Here is a 19,900-nt window from a genome sequence, read left to right on the forward strand (position 1 = left end):
ATAAAGTTGAAAAGTTATTGAGAGTTTATTCTTAGACCTCTTCCATTCTCCCCCATCTTTAATGACAAAGGAATTAAAACCCCTCAGCTTGCTTGTTATACCATGTGTATCCAACACATTTACTACCATTGTTCCTCATAAAGGCTATGTACAAAATGTATCCTTCACTTCCCAAAATTCAGTAATCTTTAACTAACTACTCACAATACATGAACTTCAGGCATGAGAGAAGTACCATTTTCCATTGGTCTTGACCGTCAAAAACATCCCATGCAAGTTTTACTCATACTTGGCTTAAGCATTTATTTCCTTTTTTGCTTGGATACATCTGGCACAGATAAAGACATGGAAACGAAAAAGATGGTGGAGAGCAAACCTCATCTGCTACAATTCTTATTCTCCTGCACTTACACCTGCAACATGCAAGCCCCAAAATTTCTTTCCCCAGGCAAAAAACGTCTGGATAAATGCATCAGTCCATGCCTAAAGCAGAAAATAACAGCAAGAGAAGAGTGACAAAAAAGCGGCTTGGGGAAATTAAACAGTGTGAAAAACCGCAGCCCCAAACACGTAGAAGTGAATTACGGAGTATTGTAACCGGATGGCGATCAGTGCTGCCAGCCCATTTTAGTTCTGCGCTTTGAACAGGAATTCTAAAGCCAAGTGCGTTTCTCCTCACGCTGTTCGCACCTGGCACCTGTGCTGAACGGAGCAGCTTTTTACCTTGTGCCGTGAAGCAATTTCATTAGTTTTGACACTTCCTACGCTTTTAAAGACCTATTACCGGCTGCGAACATTGAAAACAACAACGGCAAACAAAAGCCTCGAGACTGGTCAAGAATCTGCAAGTTTTCCCTTTCCGTCCGCCTGACTTGCGGCGCTGCAGTCACGCCGGGGGCGCTCCGGAGGATGGAAAGCGCTCCCGGAGAAGAGTCCCGCGGCCCCAGGATCCCGGGAATGGCCCCGGGATCGCGGGAACGCTCCCGGTATCGCGGGAACGGCCCCGGCCCCGGACCGGCGGAATGACAATGCCTGGCGGGACCAGCCTCCCACCGGCTGGCCCGGCACAGACTACAGTTCCCGTGAGGCCGCGCGGCAGAGCGCGGGCCGCGGTGTGCGTCACAGCCCGAGCAGCCAATCGCGGCGCGGCCGGGGCGAGCGCCGTCCGCCGCCAATCTTGTTTTCGCTGAGTCGAGGCGCTGGTGTTGTTGGCGGCGGCGCCATATTGGAAGGGACGAGCGCCCGCTCTCGAGCAGCCCCTGGGCGCGGGCCCGGCCGCCGCCATGCTGTACCTGGAGGACTATCTGGAGAGTGAGTGTGTGCGCGGCGGGGGCGCCGGGCGGCCGGGCACGGCCGGTGCGGGGGAGCCGGGGGAAGCCGAGCGAGGAGGCGGCGCCCCCCCTCCCCCACGGCGGCGAGTGACTGACTGGCTCCCCCCCTCCCTCCCCCCTCTCTCCCGCTCCCCCGTGTGCCCGCAGTGATCGAGCAGCTTCCCATGGATCTGCGCGACAGGTTCACCGAGATGCGCGAGATGGACCTGCAGGTGCAGAGTACGTGAGTCCCGCCCCTCGCCTCCGCCCGCCCCTGCGCGCCGCCCCGCTCCGCTCCGCCCCGCCCCGCCCCGCGGGCACCGGCCCCGCCGCGCCCCCGCCGCAGGGCGCCGGGGCCGAGCAGAGGAGGGAGGCAGGAGCGAAGCGGCGCCGTGCAGCAGCTCCGCCCGCTCCCCCGCGCCGCCCCGGGGCGGTCGCGCCCCGTCCCCAGCCCTGCCCCGGCTCTCCAGCAGCGTCGCTCGGGCCCGGCCCGGCTCGGCTCGTCTCTCCCGCGGGCGCAGCTCTGCGGAGCCGCCGCGCCGAGCGAGGGGCGGGGAGCGCGGCCCTGGCCCCGGCGCTGCAGCCCCGCCCGCCGGCGATCCGCGTTCCTGGACTTGTGCTGCTCCCAAGGGCATTTTCGGTGGCACGTCCCAAACTCTTTAGATTTTTGATCCCTAAGAGCAGTGATGGTGGTTTGGAACGTGCGTTATGTCCCACTCCTTCCAGTAGGCAGCGGCATGCTCTCTCTGAAACTTTCCAGCCAGCTCCCTAATAACAGTATATGGGAAGTGTCTATTGCTCGGCCCGTTGTGCCCCAGCTGACACGCAACCAAATTTACTTTGTAAATATACTTTCGGTTTTATACAAATTATGTTTTATATAAAGGTCTGCTTTTGTATAAATATATATTATACAAAATATATTTATAAGTACACTTCAGGTTTCTTTGTAGACCATTTTTTATCTCTCTGTTTATATCCTGATTTAATACACTGCCTTAGGCTGTTTTCATGATGCATTGCCATTTCATCTTCTCTAATGCAATCTCGTCTGGGACTTAGGTGTCCTGTAACACCCTGGGTAGCTGCTGCAGTCATTTAACACACAATTAATATGGTTATCTATAACTGTGATCCAAAAGTATCCATTAATGAGACTGCTACTGCACAAAAGAAGAGAGCAGTTGTTAATATGGAAGGGTCAGGCTATTGTAAAGGAGAATGAGAGAAAGAGCAGAGATTGAAATGACAAGGGAATATTGTATAGGAATACAAAATGTGGCACTAAGTGGGAACAGTTTTGTAATACTTTAAAGTATTCCTGTTGGATATTTACTTTAGTGAACCCAGCAGGTCTGTTTAACAGGCATTATTGACACATGTAGAACTAGATATAGGATTTTTTTGTATATTATGACCTAAATGTTGTTATAGGTTCAGTGCTTAAAGTTGTGGGACCAGTCATAGCTCCTTCTGGGAGATAACACTTCTGAAGTCGCTGTCACCAGGGGGCATCATGAGAGAAGTGAGCAGCTCCCTGACTTGGATCATTTGGAATAAGTTCATATATTTTACTTCTGTTCCGTAAGAAGGCAAAGAAGATAGTAGGTTTTTTTTTTTTAGATGTGGGTGAGGGCTGAGGCAGCTAGCAACACCAAGACAGCAGATTGTCATTTCCTCTGCTTTAACTGAAAATGACAAATAACACTCCATGTTGTATTACTGGAAGTAGTAAATGACAGTGGACCAGCCTCCAGTGTACAGAAATTTTTTTTAGACCTTGTTACTTCTGTAATTCTTGTCCACTGATGGACAATTTGAATGTCCAAAGACATTTATGAAACTTCTGGACTAGCACCTCTTCAGCATCACTTGCCCAACTGCCTGATGAACACTACAAACCTGGAGGTTGTTTGGTGTCTCACAAGCACTTGAAATCAGTACTTTGATGAGTGATACCATCCCAGAAACCCACATGATTTGTAATTCAGAGATATCTTTGCTGCTGTGCTTTAGTGTCATTGTTGACTTCGTATTCTCTGTTCTGTTTGGACCACATTGACTCCTAATGAGGCAGGTTCTGCTGTTTGTAGTTGTAGGAAAAAATAAACCGTGTCTGTTTGCTGTATATTCTGATAAAATTGCTGAAGAAAAAGCAAAGATCATCTGAGCTGGGACTTGACTCTTGGGCTTTAACTAAGCTGCACATGAAGCATAAAATGTGTTTCTCTGTTTAGGTTAAAATCATGAATTACCAGGTTTTCATGGAAAAATGTCAACATCTGGAAAAAAGACTATTCTCATAGAAGTTTTGGCAATTCTCTTGGGAAATTTGATCCAAGAAATTGATATCTCAGAATATAGTATCATGAGAAAAAAATGTCCAAACTTGAGTGTAGCAGAGAGAACTTTCCACATAACTTGATAGATCTGACCTGCACTTGCCTTTGCCTTTTCTGCTCTTTCAGAAGAGACTAAGTTTCTAGAAATTTTCCCCTAGGCAATTTCACACAGACTGATAAAATGTCCTCAATAAAAAGCGAAGAGGGAAGATACTTTTTATCATTTTTTCTTTACTAACACTTAAGATGTTGTTCTCATAGGATAGGAAATAGAACATTTTGTCTGTTGGATTTTTGGTACAAATTAGGGTTTTTGGTCAAAGAACAAAGATTTTAGAAGCCTCCATATAAAGTGTGTGCTTCTTGCTTGCCTCTCAGGCTTCTTAATCTTCTCTATGTAGTGCAAGTGGAAAATGCTCATTGTTCAGGTTATCCCACTTTGGCCTGTTTTACTGTAAAACTGTTTGATGACTCTGTTGTCTGGGTCTAAATAAAGTTTATGTGAACTTGTGTCACAACTGTTATGGCTGGGGATTAATGGTGCTCTGTCCAGTCAGTTGTTAGGTTCCTCTTGGGTTTGATGCTGAATGTTCCCAGCACAGGGAAGGAAGACTGATTAATATTTTTGATTGTTTAGTAGGCATAATTTTGGTTATTTATGTAAAGAGTTAATCCTAGCTGTGAATTTTCACAGAGTTGAGAAGACCTTTGGCCTCTTGGATTTTAAGAGTAAATCATACATATGGATTCATGAGCTTCTTGAACTAATTAATTAATTTGCACTTTGTTTTGGCAAGATGTGATCCATTTTTAATGGTGGTTTCTGGAAAGTTTCTTAGGTGTTTTGCACCCAGAGCCTGAAGTTTGTAGGTGATGCATACATGTCACATTTAATTTAAAACTGATAGCTAGGCAATGCCACTGAGAATGCTAGGAAAAAAACCTCAATACTGTCATCTATCCTGACACTAGCAAGGCTGTTCAAGCTAGTTTGACTGAGGCTGCATGTTTTTGGAAATGTGCAAGCTGTTGAGTGCACAAGTGGCCAGCTGTTGAAATAGTAAACTCAGTGAGAGAAGGGTAGAGATGAAGGAAATCCCTGTTGTTGTCTCAATAAACAATGAAAAAAATAATTTGTGGTTGATATTTTCCTTTCTAGAGGTTGTTAGTATTAGAAAATGGATGGTTTTATTTTTTCCCCCTTACGATATTTCTCAACTTCATGAAAGTGAGAGAATGCCATCGAAATAATATTTCAGCAGTGCATTTACTCCTCTGGGGGTGGAGGGAATAATTTGTGAGTGCTTTCAATTTGCCCTGACCCTTCCTAGCAAGCAATGGAAAGGCCCTTGACTTAAAGGCAGTGACTTTGCTGGTCTACCTTTTTGAGACACTAATTTTTTTTCAATTATTTGGTTTTGTATTTGACTATTTCTCTTAGGAGAACATTTTGTTTCCTGCTCAGTTTGTAACTGGCTAGAATGTTCCAAAGTCAGCAGTCTAGAGCCCTGGGTGAGGAGTTTGGGTCGTGCTTTAAGTCACTACCACTGCTCTTAGGGACAAAAAACCTTTAGAACTTGGAGTCCTGCCTGTCCCATGCTGGAGAGCACAAGAACCTTGATGAGAATCCTACCAGAATGCAATTCTGCTTCTTGGAAATTAAGGTAAATATTTCCCTCCACTGTCCACTGTTGCTTGGTTGTTTTGGTTTTTTCTTTTTTTTTCCCTCTCTAATAGTTTGCACCTCAGTCCTGTCAACTTTGTTTGAGAAAAAAATTTCCCCTTATTTTCTAATGTTTATGTACATGAGAAGATAACCTTTGTCTCAATCTTTTCCTATGCTACAGATGCAATGGATCAGCTTGAGCAGAGGGTAAATGAATTTTTTATGAATGCAAAGAAAAACAAACCTGAATGGAGAGAAGAACAAATGACATCAATCAAAAAAGTAAGAATATCTCAAGAGTGGGTCAGTTTTTTCTTTTGCAAACTAAGACAGCCTTAGGAAAAAATAGTTTATGATTGATGGGAGATTTAAGTGTTCAGAACTGTGCCTTCCCTTGGGCTTTCACAGAGGTGGATGGAACTACCTTGGAGGAAAAGAGTGAGTGAAAGGTTTCCTTGATCAAGAATTTCTCTCAAGTTTTACTGAGCACTTGCTCGCATTTAAAAAAGTGTAATCTTGAAATGGTGAGGAAGCCTGGTACTAAATTTTGAACTCAGATATTTTTGTTTCTGTTTGTGTGACATGAAGTTGCCCAAGTTAATTTGCTTTCTTTTAGAGGGTACTTTTCAAGCTTACATTCAGCATTTCCTGGGATTTTCTGCCTATGTTCTTCTACACATTATTCATATGGTCTATGTAGCTTGAGAGAGGGAGGAGTAAGAACATGAATATGAATGTGTTCTGTGTTATCCTTCAATATTTGAGCATTGGTGGTGGTATTGTTAGCAATGTAGTCCATCATTTTGTCAGGAAAAATGCCTTTCTAGTCTCCTACAGTGGCTACTTCAGCCCCTAATGTGGGTAAGGCTTGTTTTCTTGTTTAATTAATGCAAATACATATTTAAATTCTAAAAAAGGAAAAGGTCAGAGCTCTGACTTCACTAGAATAAACAAAAAAATTTGGTTTTGATTTTAGTTGAATTAAAATTTCAAGTAATTTTCACATAAGATACTATTCAGTGGAACCTGAGAATTAAAAGGCAGTAAAGTCTGATCAAATCTAAAGTAAAAGCAATTAAAATATACATTTAAAAAAAGTTTCATCTGTGAAATTTTGTTGATTAGAGGAGACTTTTGGATTGTTTAGTCAAATTATTCAGAATGCAGTTATGATTAAAGAAGCTTATTTTAAAGTCATTTAAGTGATATACAATATTATCTTGGTTTAACTAGAGTGCTGGAAAGGCCTTCCCACAGGGTACTTCAGCATCATTTTGAAGAGCAGTAGGATTTGTGGTGGTCCTGAAGTAGAAGACACAATCTTATTTTAAGTCCATACCATGATGCTGTGTAATATAAAATAAATCCAAGAATATTTCATTTCTTGTAGCATATCTTGCAGAAATCTAAATATCATTCTAGTTGGAAGTGTCCCCATCTTGTAATTTGGCTTTTTCTAACACAGAGAAATAAATTGATAGCTATTTCAGATGATGGTTGTTTACAGTAAAATTTCACAGTCTTTCTGAAAACTGACTTAAATTTGTCCTTTTGACTTATATTTTGTGCTTCCTAACAGTAGTTTAAACTTACTGAAATTAGTTCAGTTGCATTCATAATTTAATAATAATTATTTTCATAACAGGATTATTATAAGGCTCTGGAAGATGCAGATGAAAAAGTACAACTGGCTAATCAAATATATGATCTGGTAAGTGGACACAATACCTGTAGTGAATTGCCTAAGTTTGTGCCCTAGGAAGTTCTAAGCATTTTGTTAAGCACTGCAGCCATGCTGCCTGTACTTTTGTGTGATCTACATACAGATGTATACAGATGTTTTGCTGCTGGAAGAAACAGTTACTATTTTATTGACTTTAAGAATTTTTGAGGTTTTGGGTAGTAAGTGTCACTTAAATATAAAACAGAAATAGTATTAAAAATTATAAGGTTTTAATGCATGGTTTTGGCCTGTTTAGGAGACTGGTTGAGAGAATCCCTTGGGGTGCAGTGTTGAGGAGTCCAGGAAGGCTGGACAGTCTTCAAGAAGGAAATCTTAAATGCATAGGATCAGCTCATCCCCATGTACCACAAGAGAAGCCAGCAGGGAAGAAGACTAGCCTGGCTAAATGCAGAGCTTTGGCCTCAACCTGGGGAAAAAAAGAGAGTGTATCGCCTTGGGAAGAGCAGGCAGGCAGCTTGAGAGGGCTACAAGGATTTTATGAGGTTATGTGGGGAGGTAATTAGAAGAGCCAAAGCCCAAGTAGAACTTTATCTGGTTACTGCTATGAAAGAGAGAAATATTTTTTAAAAATATATCAGCAATAAAAGAAGGGCTGTGGAAAATCTCCATCCTTTATTGGATGGTAAACAGAGGTAAACATAGTGATGGAGGATGAAGAAAAGGCAGAGGTACTTCATTGCCACAATGTTTAATAACAAGACCATTTGTTCTCAGGATACTCAGCCCTTTGAGCTGGAACAAGTGGGAAGGGGAGCAGAATGAAGTCCTCATAATTCAAGGGAGGTCAGCAACCTGCTGTGCCACTTAGACACACACAGGTCTAGGGCTGTGATGGGATCCACCACACAGCACTGGGGGAGATGGTGGAAGAGGTCACTGAGCCACTTTTGGGTGTTTACCAGAGGTTTCACTTGACTGGAAATTAGCAAATGTAATGGCCATGTACAAGAAAGGTCAGAAAGAGCACCTAGGGAAGTAAGTGCCTGTCAGCCTGACTTCAGTCCTGGGGATGGTCATGGAGCTGATCATTCTGAGTGTCATGACACAGCACAAGCAGGACAAGCAGGGGATCAGGCCCAGGCAGCGTGGGTTTAGAAAAGGCAGGTCTTGTTTGACTGATCCAGTTTTCAACGATGAAGTGACCTCCTTAGTACGTGAGGGAAAGGCTGTGGATGTTGCCTACCTGGACTTTAGTAAAGTCTTTGACACTGTTTTCTACAGCACGCTCCTGGAGAAACTGGCTACTCATGCCTTGGGCACGTGCACTATTCATTGGGTAAAAGATTGGATGGGTGGCCAGACCCAGAGAGGAATGGCACGTGATTTAATGTACAAAGTTTAAGTATATTTATTTTACATTTCTCAATGAACCAAACCTGCAAGTCAGACTACACTCAAATATAGAAGACATAAAACAACTGCTTTAGTTTCACTACAACTAACCAAAAGTTTGTTGTAGAAGTTGGAACTTCTCATTCTCTTTTGCTTAGCTGGTAACTGGAAAAACCTCCCAGTTTTCAATAAAGATGGGTAAATTTTGCTGTATGATTGCAGATGTAGAAAGCATTTGGAATGTAGTGTTTCTTTTCATGATAGTGAGTTGAGAATTTTTTTGGTTAATTTTTAATACCCAAGAGCACGTCATAATTTGCTGAAACACACAGGAGTCTCCACGTTCAGTTAAGACTCAGTACACACTGAATTTATTCTATAAATAATAGTGTTTATTAATAAACCAGTGTCACTGGTGTTTATTGTGTCACACAAATTGCACACAGGTTTCAGTTCAGAACTTGCAATTTCTCTGAAGCAGCCCAATTTCTACTAAAGTCCGTTTCATATACTATTCTTTCTCTTTTCCTTTGTGTTTGCATAAGCAGAGCACCTCCATGTTTTATTCATCTTTATTTCTGAAAAGAAGTGTCCTGGAGCTCTGCCTATGCTGTTTTGGTGTTAATAGCAGTGTCTTTGCTGAGTGAGGGAAGTGGAGATGACCAAAAAGATCACTTCTGTGCATTAGTGTGCTAGGTACTGCCTAGCAGAAAATTGCTGGAAGGGAAATACTTAGCAAGCCTGAGACTGAGGATGTAGATATTCATGTTCCAGAAGTGGATGCTATTTATTTTTGCTTCATCTAACAGGTAGACCGTCATTTGAGAAAATTGGACCAGGAACTCGCTAAATTCAAAATGGAACTTGAAGCAGATAATGCTGGAATTACAGAAATATTAGAGAGACGTAAGTATGCATGATTTTCTTTAAGAACTTGACAGACTTTCTGTCAATTTGCAAAATTAAAGTATCACACACTTGTTAGTAGCTGCCAGTATTTTCACCTGTGTTTTAACCCACTTTTCATCAGCGATTCTCAAATTTTAGTTTGAACCTCAATTTATACCAGTGAAATCAAAATACTGATTAATGAGCTGAGCAATAGAATAATTTTTGCACACAACTGTTGTCCTTGTGAATTGCTACAGTAAGATACATAATTCTTTAAACTTATTTTTAATGATTAAGCCAAGTACTTTGGTCTAAGCATGCCACCTACCCAGTTGCAAGGGAACCATTTCTTCCTTGAACTGATGGCCACCAAACTAAGGAGGGTCATTATTTTAGTTTTCCATGTATTTGGTGGTTCTTTTTTAAATGGCTGAGAATGGGCTTTTCTGTAATGGGCCAGTGAAGGAAAATCATTTTAGGTAAGAAACCTGCATGTTAAATGCAACCATACTGGTATTCAGAATGTAAATAAAAATGTAAAGTTACAGCTTTTTTGCCAGCTTGGTGTAGAAGAATCTAGCTTATTAGGATTTAGACACCATATTCAAATGTGATTGTGATAAATGTACAAGTTGTTTTAGCTGCTGTCATTATGGAGGCAGTGGCTGTCCTCATAGCCAAAGATAGTGAAAATTGACTTAAGTCCCTTGGGGATATTAGGAATAAGTACTCTTTCTTGGAACTTTTTGTGACTGTGTTATATAAGCTGGGAGTTTGGGGCTATTTTATTTGTAATTTCTATTATGAACAACAGGCACAAAAAAGGAAGCTCTAAATTAAATGCTATTAATTGATTAGCAGTTACAGAAAAGGACTAATTTATTTTAGTTTAAATCCCAGCTGGTTTTAGGATGTGATGCTACCTTCTGTTGAACCATGTGTTTGGAGAGGTTGCTAGATAGGATTTCAATAATTGAAAATAGAGAAGTACTAGACTGCATGTTACATCTTTAAGATTTGTTTGGTTTGAGAGTTCTGTTTCCTTGTTTGTTTTTAAATTAAGCTAAAAGTAGGTGACTTAATATTTTTAGCTTCCAGAGTGAATATATAAAGTCCAAGTCCCGCCAGAGGGCAGCCTTTGGGCAAGTTCATAATGTGATTGAAGTTAGCTCAGCCAAAATAGCTCCTTGTGCTTTGATCCTCTTCTAGAATAATTATATTTAAACTTTTGTAATACTTATGTGTTATATACTCTTTTATGTCAGTGCTTTTTAAAAGCACTGCAAGCGGTAAAGAAATGCTGAAGCTTCAGATTTTAAAAAATGAATATGAATTGCTTTCTTGTTTTGTTTTCTGTGAAAATATAAGTTGGTATTGCAACTATTTCAAAATCTTTTTGTTAGAAATCAACACACAAAATATTGTATATTTTTCTGAATTTATAGTCAAAGTCTCTCCTGTGCTGTGATTAGTTAGCCTCATCTTACAAGAAATTTTATTCTTAGACATAGACTTGGATTTATTCTCGTCTGACTTTTTCCTTTTTTGGGGGGAGGATGGGGGTGGGGTTTGTTGTTTTGTTGGTTTTGTGGAGTTTTTTGTTTGGTTTTGGGTTTTTTTTATATTGTTGCTGTACATCTTTTGAACGTTAAGAAAATCTGGATGATCATCTGCAGCTCTTTCTTTTGAATGTTAAATCATCTTGAAAGATAAAACTGCTGTTTCTTGAGTTTTGACTGAATGTGATAAGTTTGACTCAGTGGGACACAGTTTATACAGTTTACATTGTTCAGTCTTCATATTGGTGTAGATTGTCAGTAGTTTTGGTGCAGCCATTCTGCAACTCATTTCAGTAAGTGGCGTGTTGAGGGCAACGTTGTTGGTTCTTACTTGCCTTGGTTTTAAGTTCTTGATTTCGACAGTTGGACAGCAGCAGTCACCAATTTTTATTTGAGAACTTATCTCACTGGCTCCTGGTTGTACTGTAGAAAGGGTTTTCAACTCCAGCAAAATTTTTTTTTTATAAAATAAATATAACTGCATTGTGATTTGGTTAATATTTTAAAGATTCCTTTAGTATGTAAAAGTTGAAACAGTGCCAACTCTCAATTTTCGTGTCCCCCTTACCTCCCTCTTAGGGTCTCTGGAGCTGGATACGCCAGCACAGCCTGTGAATAACCATCACTCCCATTCTCACACTCCAGTAGAGAGTAAGTATTTGAAACTTATAAAGATGGCCACTTTTTACATTTCCTTTGCTTTTTTTTGTTGAGTAGTATCAAGAAAAAGCTGGTTCAGAACATTTTTCTGTCCATCATTGCAGGGAGAAAACAAAACCTAATAAATGCTAATAATGTCTTTAAAGAAGAAGTGCAAGAATGAAATAGGCTTTGCTGGTGGGAATTAGTTGAAAGGGCTAGCATAATTTGACTTTCAAGCTGAATAGATTTTATACTTAAATTCCCTTCATTTATTTTATTTAGAAAGGAAACACAATCCATCTTCTCACCATAGTACAACAGATCATGTTCCTGAAAAGAAGTTTAAATCTGAAGCTCTTCTATCTACCCTGACTTCAGATGCTTCTAAAGAAAATACACCAGGTAATCCTAATTGTCTTTCATTTCATTGCTTTTTAATCAGAAGAAGAGAAACTTAATTATATTTGTGAGTTAGTCTTCTGAAATCACAGAATCATGGAATAGGTGAGGTTGGAACAGACCCCAGTGGGTCATCTGGTGCAGCCTCCCTGCTCAAGCAGGGTCATCCTAGAGCACATTGCAAAGGATTGTGTACAGACAGTTCTTGAATATCTCCAGTGGGGGAGACTCCACAGCCTCTCTGGGCAGCCTGTTTCTATGCTATCTGTCTGCTGTGTGGGCACCTGCATAGTAAAGAATTTCTTCCTTATATTCAGTTGGAACTTCCTGTGATCAGGTTCTGCTTGCTGCCCTTTGTCCTTTGCCCTTTGGTGCCCTAAGCAGAGCCTGGTTCCATCCCCTTGACACCCTCCCTTCAGATACTCATAGACAGTGATGTCATCTCTTCTGGAGGCTGAACAGGCTCATCTCCCTCAGCCTTTCCTCATAAGTGAGGTGCTCCAGTACCTTTATCATCTATTTTTTTACTCCACTGAACCTATTCCAGGAACTCCATGTCTCTTGTCCTGAGGAGCCCAGAACTGGGCACAGCACTCCAGATGCAGCTTTGCTAGGGCTGAGTAGAGGGTGAGGACCACCTCCCTCAATCTGCTGGCAGTGCTCTTTTTAGTGCACCCCAGGACACCATTGGCCTTCTTAGCCCCAGGGGACACCGCTGGCTCAGGGACAGTTTGTTGTCCAGCAAGACCCTGAGGCCCTTCTCCACAGGGTGGCTTTTCAGCATGTCAGCCCACAGCTGTGCATGGGGTTATTACTCTCCAGGTGCACTGCACTTCCCTTTGTGGAATTTCTAGACCCTGTTGTCTAGACCTTCTGGGGTCTGCCATTGAGTCAGTCCTCAATCAGAGGCTGAGACATCTTTCTCTAGGATTTTCAGTCGCTTGAAAATGAGAAATTGCAGGCATTCTTACTCATCTGAATTGTCCATGAAGTGTGTCTGCTTTGTTGTCATTTCACAGCTGTATGATGGCTGTTACTTTCTATTTACACTTTGAGAAAGATAACAGTACAGTTTCATTCAGCTAGTAGTATAAATGCAAGAGATCAATGCATTTTCAGAAAAAAATGCATACCACAATTTCCAAAGTAAGGGAAAATAATTTTCACACCTTTTTTTTGAGAGTTGGTCCAAAAAGAAAACGCTTTCTTGTGTTGTATATGTCAAAATAGAAGTCTTTTGAATAGTGAGGAAAAAAATAAAACTTTTCTGCCTATTCTCAATATTAAGGTGTTTCATAGTTTCTTTTCTGAAAATAAAAGACTAAGGAGTTAGAGTAAGTCAACTGCCTTGTTTTGGAGTTCAGTAATGTTTGTCAGTTTTAAATAGTTTCAGTCATGTCTATTTCAATTTTCTTTTGAAGAAACTTCACATGAGCCTTCAAATAAAATGTAGCAGCTGTCATTCTGCAGATGACCCTGGAAATTGTGTTGCATTAAAACTGATCTGTAGTTTTTAGAATTAAGATTGCTGAAAGTTTTACCTCAGACATAGTATAGGTGCATAATCATTCTTACCCTATTCTTGATGATTCTAGTAGAGAATAGAGAGAGATTATACAGAGAGTGTTTCAGTGTAGGTATAGGTATAGCAGCTGCATTTGTTCTTCAATAGCTGAGTATCATAGTGAGAGCTGACTTTCTAAAAGGACTCCTTGCATATGAGGATACATAGGGAACAAACTTCTTTTTTTCTCCCCATAAACAAATACTGGCTGTGTCTAATTACTTCTAAAACCATTTTTCCAAATGATTAGACTACTCTGATGCATAAACAGAATTCCTACTCTTTCACTGGTTGTCATATAACTCTTCTTAAAATGCGAAGGAATTTAGTTTCATTTTGAATTTCATAAATGTGTTCTATTCATCAAGGGTGTCGAAACAGTAATTCATCATCCTCTTCAAACAATGCATACAATACAAACTCTTCTCAACCATTGGCATCATATAACCTGGGCTCATTATCTTCAGGATCCGGGGCCGGTGCAATTACCATGGCAGCAGCTCAAGCAGTGCAAGCCACGGCACAGGTAATGTCAAAATATTCTTGTCATTCTGCCATCCTCTTAAGATTAAGAAGAAAGGCTAGTGACTGCTTTTTTTTTTTTTGTCTTGTTTTTTTTAAAATCTGAATTCCCATGATCACTTTCAGCTGATGTGAGTCAGTTCTCATATTAGAACTTTATTAAAATACGACAGTTTCATGCTGTATAACTTGCCTAAAGGGACAGCTTGTTTTCTGACTTCTCCTGGAAGATATTCTCACACATTTAACTGCCTTCTGTACATAATTTCGTTAACAAGGTAACAGGTGAACCTGTGCATATCTTTAGCAGTTAGCAGCCTTATGTAGGACCTTTACTGGGTAATCTGACACAGTGTCAGTATTCCTTTCAGATGAAGGAGGGAAGACGAACATCCAGTCTAAAAGCCAGCTATGAAGCATTTAAGAACAATGATTTCCAGCTTGGAAGAGAATTCTCATTGTCCAGAGATTCAGCTGGATATTCGTCATCAGCTCTGGCATCTACATTAACTCAGACGTTAAGTTCATCAACCTCAGATTCACGAAGTGGCAGAAAAAGCAAGTAGGTTTTCTTACTTGTTGACTGCAATTATAACTTTTAAGACAGCTGAGCTTTCTCTTAAAAGGTCATGGGCCACATTAGAAATACATTTTATTTAATGTGTTGGGGGGGAATCAGCACAAGGTAGTTACTGCCTGTTGGCCATTTTTTGTTCAGGGCTGTATTCTTTAGTCTCCCACTTCTTTAAGCAAACTCACTCCATTGATTTGCTTTTTTATCTGAGAGACAAAGTGTCTTCCTGTATTTTTATGTGTTTTGGAGAGATTAGATCTAACAGCAAATGTTGGGAATTACTGTGCAATGGTTTGTAGATGGTTTTGAAATAATTTGGAGATCTGTTTGATGCCAGTTTCAAGTAAAGGTGACACCTTCTAATGGCTGACTGTCTAGAACAAGGAATGAATTTTATTTCTGATTCAAATGAAGTTTTAAAACATTTTTAACAACACAATGTCACAGCACATTCAACAGTCAGAACTTGAAATAATTTGTTTCAAAATGCCCATCCTTTTAAATTTACTTGAGATTTTTTCTTCATTCAGTTTTGTGTGTGTTCACACCTCAGTTAATAATGCTGTTTAAGAAGCATTTTTCATCTATGAGTATCTTGGGTGTCAAGTCAGACCTATAAGCAAATGCAGAGAAATTTTATTCTGGCACCATTCCTATGGAGTGATTGCTGATGCTTGAGTGGAGATTAACAGAGAATCGGTCATTTCCAAAACAGTTATCTATTGTATATGACATATGACATAATTTATATGTAAATTCCTGTTTTATTGGTAACATAATTTTTATAAGGATTTGACACCAAGGCTGTTGATGGAAACTTTGTGAAGAAAAGCATTTTTTAAAGCCACTTGACAGCTCAGAGCTGTTAAATTCCATTGATTAGAACAGAGTGTCTTGCACTTGTAAGCTGGTGTGACTTGTTTCCTTTTCCAAGAACATTCAGTGGGTGCATTCCAGTGCTTGCAGTGGTTGAATGAAATGCGATTGTGAATGATAGCTTTGGGATTTACATGCTGCAGTATTTCAGAGTCAACCAAGTACTTGTTTAGTGATTCTTTCACTTGGCAGGAAATAAGTAATGTATTATATTTTTTTCCTATTTTTTACTCTTCCTCAGAAACAACAACAAATCATCAAGTCAGCAATCTTCCTCATCATCTTCTTCTTCCTCTCTATCATCATGTTCTTCTTCATCTGCACTGGCACAAGAACTGTCTCAGCAAACAGCAGTAATACCAGAGTCTGATTCTAATAGCCAGGTTGATTGGACCTATGATCCAAATGAACCACGTTACTGTATTTGTAATCAGGTAAGGATGGCCCCCAAATTGAAATACAACTACAGCTGCTGTTTTGATGTAGCTGAACTTCCTTCTCTGAATGCTAATTTTGAAAAAATCTGTACTTTTACTCTTGAACTTCTGATCTGTATTTATTTACTTACTGATGATGTGAATAATGAACTGTTGAAGCAAAAGTAGTCAATGTTTTAGAGATGTGATATCCTTGAAGAGTTTTAAGTCTGGTAATGGAGACTTCAGGAATAATTAAATTAAAAAATTGAGGGGGTTCACAGTGAATTTAGTTTTTTATCCAGTCTAGAATATGGAGATGTTTCTTCTTTTGCATAAACAGTTTTTGAAAATCAATTCACTATAAACATATGGTGTTTAGGTTGTGTAACAAAAGTAAAATGAAAATGTTGTTACTGCTATTAATGGAAAAACTCCTCAGAGGAAGAAATTTGGATGTTGGCCCTTCCAAAATGTTAATTGCTAAGAGTTGTTTTTTTCTTATTTTACTAGGTGTCCTATGGTGAAATGGTAGGCTGTGATAACCAAGATGTAAGTAAAAAAGTTCAAAATGTTCATGAGAGGCTTGTGCATATAACTATTGCTTGTAGGAGTTGCTTTTTTTTAGAGTTAGTTTTTGAGTAGAGTTTTTCAAAGTGCATATGATTTGAACCATCCTTCAAGAACCTTCTCATCTCTCCAAACAAGCTAAGGGTCTTTTAGAAACCTTCAGCCTTTGCTAGAAATTTGAAAAATTCCCTGCTTTAAAATATCCTTGATTTCTCTGAATTTATAGCTGTTTCACTGCTAATAATAGTTGTTCTTTTAAAATTAAAAAAGTTTCCAAAGAACAGTTGAATATAATCATGTATTTACTGAGATAATTAGAAGTGATAAGCTTACTTTGTCAAACTAAGTATTTCAAAGCACAACCTACTTAGTTTGCTCTGTAATCTGAGTCCATCCATGACTGCTAGAATTTGTGTCATTTTTCTTAGAGTACCGAGTGTATGCTGCAGATCCTTCCATCTCCTTGTTTTGTCCTGTGACTTGTGTGAAATGCAGAATTTATGCTTTTTCCATTTACTCTTCATTTTCATAAAATCGTAGTTGTGATAGGCATTTTGAAAAAAAACCCCAAGTCCCAAACCCTGTCTTCTAACTCTTTTTATAGTGCCCTATTGAGTGGTTCCACTATGGATGTGTTGGACTGACAGAAGCACCGAAAGGGAAATGGTACTGTCCACAGTGTACAGCTGCAATGAAGAGAAGAGGCAGTAGACATAAATAAGTTCCTTCATCTGGAAAAATACTGCATACTAAAAGTTTTATAAAGGACTTGGGAGGAGAGGGACAGCTCTCACCACACTTCCTTGCAACCACTGAAGAGTAACAGAGCAATCATAGAATGGTATGGTTGGAAAGGACTGTAAAGATCTTCTAGTTCCAGCCCCCAGTCATAAGAACTTGAACTATTGGTTTTGCTAAGTCATGTTTTAATATTGTAGGTAAATTATTTACGCACCTTGATGTGCTACAGATATTCCAGTGAGCCTTGGATTATTCCAGTGGCCAACATATGCAGACATTTGTACTATCAAACCATTTTCTCTAAGCAGTGGGCATTCTACAATTACTCAATCTTCCAAAAATTCAGATAAGTCAAGATTTTAAATGTATGTTTTATATACAACAGATATATTCTGCTGCATGTACTGTACTCAAGAGCTGTTACGTAACACTATGTATATTAATAGTGCAAAAAGTCAGTGCTTCTGAAAGGAAAAGAGACAGTGGTTTTTAAAATGCCTTTATAGCTTTGGTTCTTTATGAAACTTAATTCAGCAGGCTGAAGAAAATGGTTCTTGTATACAGCGGGCTGTTGTCCTTTAGAATATTTGAGTATGTAAAAACAAAAAAAATGCTGTAGAATAAAACAAACTTGTGCCATTAGTCTTTATATGTTTCTGCTCCAAGAAGGCGGGGGCCATAAGAAGAAAAAAAGGTGTTAAAGTGACAATAAATTTTTATACCAAATGTGTTTATTTTTTTGTGCAAGTAATCCTTTAAATTTGAATTGTATTAGGTGTAAAATAAAAGAACCTCAACTCCTCAGATTAATGTTTTCTGTACATTTGTCAAAAAAAGGTCTGTCGCTGGAGTGGTTTCACAGATTTCCTTTTTTTTTCTGTGGCCCTTTAATGCAGCAGCACTGAACAGAAAAATGGGGTTTATGCCTATTTTTTCCTTCCTCCTTCTTTCCACTATTACAAAAAATTATGCTTTCTCTTTGGAAAAAAATTTTACTTCAGCCCTGGGTGAGGCTGAAAGACTGTGGCTGTCATGTGGTAGCTTTCCAGAGCCATGAAGAGAAGCAGTGTTCCATTGCATGACCATGCAAGTAGTGTCAGGTGAATAAAAACAGATAGGTCCATTAGTAATAAGAGTATGTGCAGAGAATGAAACCAGGCTTCTGTCACTGCATGTTTTTAAAAATGAAAAAAGTAGGCATTTAAAGTCCATGAACTTGGGCAAAGTAGATGTGTAAGAGGGAAATGTGATTATGGATGATAAATAGACTTTGGCAAAAGAATAGGATAGAAGTTGGTGAAAATAAACAGCAAGGAGCAGTTAACTAAGGTTCTATTGATACTGGGAACTCAACCCACTGTGTATATATTTCTGTGGAAATCTCAGTCTAAAAAACACTTGAAGACTAGAATATCTGGTTTTAAGTGAGGCTGTTGAGACAGTGGAGATAACAAAGTGTTTGTTCTGTGGGAAACTGGTGCCATGCTATAAATTAAAATTTAATAAGCAATCACTAATCTAGATTCTACTTACACTGAATGTCTGTCCCAAGGGCTATGAACTAAGTCCCTTGAGAATTAAGAATGTATACAGCAAAATCTCTCATTCTGCTGTAACCATACCTAAGATGGTACCAAAACTACAAATTCTAAATAAAATTTCAATTTTTAGTGTGAATATTGGATTGCTGTTTCATTGGGGGAATATAAATTATTTTTTCATTGAGAAATTAGAGCAGTCACAAGAGGAAAAAACTTGTCCTTATTAGTAAATTAGTATTCAGTTTCAAGAAAACAGAAATTGACAAATGTGAAAATATGGGGGGAAATGCAATACCTAAATCAAAGATGTAGAATAATCAAATCTGTACATACTTTTGTTTTCTAAATAGGAAGCCAGTAAGAGAAGTGATTAAACTGTAAAAACACTGAGCAGTGAGAGTAGTTACATACTGAGAGTTCATGCCTCATGGTCAATAGAGTTGCTGGACACTTCCCTGAGTGGACAAGTACAGGTGCAATGTCTCTCATTAAAGATTTTTTTTAAAAAAGTGATGCACTGGTTGAAGAGTGGGCATCCCTTGAGTGGGACGTCCACACTGCTATTTGCAAAATAGAATAATAAAGAGTAAAGGAATAAATTAGCAATATCTCCAACACACACTGCTAAAGAAGAACAAGACTGCTGCTCAAGAGTTACAGAAGAGATCAGTTAAAGGGGCCTGAATAGTAACATAATCTTTGCATATATGTTGTTTTCTCAAAAAAAAACCCACCCAAAAATGGAAAGTGCTAAAAGCATCAGACTAATCTTATGACAGACTGATCAACTGGAAAATATACTTCAACATTTTGCTAAAATAATGTAGATACAAAATAATATATAAAATAATACTTAGATCTCACTTTACCTGCAACAGAGTCCTCTGAAGTAGCTATTACTATGTAGGAAAGTGATTTTGAAGTTATCTAGTAATTTTATGGAAACCTCAGGTCACTGTTCAGCAGCAGGTCACATAAGTGCTGAAAATGACTCAGTGGGAGATAAAAAATAAAACAGAAAACAGTTTTACACCATGTAAATTGATGGTGCAGTTAGGTCAATGTGGTGTAAAATTCTGCTCTGTTACAAAAAAAAGAAAGGCTAAGAAAAGGCTCAAATTGGAGGGTCAAATCTATATAATGACAACACAGCTGAGAAGCAGATGAATTGTCTGGGACTCTTCTGGATGGGAAAGAGGCAGCTTTAAAAG

General features: G+C 39.3%; 1 protein-coding gene across 4 annotated transcripts; it reads left to right on the forward strand.

The window, feature by feature from the left end:
* Window positions 1-1,119: 1,119 nt before the first annotated feature.
* ING3 (inhibitor of growth family member 3) lies at window positions 1,120-17,952 on the forward strand. 4 transcript variants are annotated; one of them, XM_056515530.1, is made up of 12 exons: window positions 1,120-1,311; window positions 1,479-1,550; window positions 5,500-5,600; window positions 6,964-7,029; window positions 9,204-9,300; window positions 11,424-11,495; window positions 11,769-11,888; window positions 13,917-13,975; window positions 14,343-14,533; window positions 15,663-15,855; window positions 16,351-16,389; window positions 17,012-17,952. In XM_056515530.1, exons 1-12 carry the CDS (start codon window positions 1,284-1,286, stop codon window positions 17,126-17,128), a joined length of 1,155 nt encoding a protein of 384 aa, XP_056371505.1. In that variant the 5' UTR covers window positions 1,120-1,283; the 3' UTR covers window positions 17,129-17,952. The 4 variants fall into 4 exon arrangements, with proteins under 4 accessions (XP_056371505.1, XP_056371498.1, XP_056371514.1 ...); XM_056515523.1 differs by having other exon boundaries at window positions 1,141-1,311; window positions 13,818-13,975; XM_056515539.1 differs by lacking the exon at window positions 1,120-1,311 and adding an exon at window positions 5,094-5,316 and having other exon boundaries at window positions 13,818-13,975.
* The last annotated feature ends 1,948 nt before the right edge of the window (window positions 17,953-19,900 follow it).

Source organism: Oenanthe melanoleuca, chromosome 1A (assembly GCF_029582105.1).
Source record: "Oenanthe melanoleuca isolate GR-GAL-2019-014 chromosome 1A, OMel1.0, whole genome shotgun sequence".
NCBI classification, from domain to species: Eukaryota; Metazoa; Chordata; class Aves; order Passeriformes; family Muscicapidae; genus Oenanthe; species Oenanthe melanoleuca.

Bases quoted from the DNA above. Each gene is read 5' to 3' on its own strand.
- ING3 (XM_056515523.1), top strand. From the start codon at position 1,284: ATGCTGTACCTGGAGGACTATCTGGAGA. The intron at 1,551-5,499 runs GTACGTGAGTCC...CCTATGCTACAG, and splicing joins GATGGACCTGCAGGTGCAGA to ATGCAATGGATCAGCTTGAG. The intron at 7,030-9,203 runs GTAAGTGGACAC...TTCATCTAACAG, and splicing joins CTAATCAAATATATGATCTG to GTAGACCGTCATTTGAGAAA.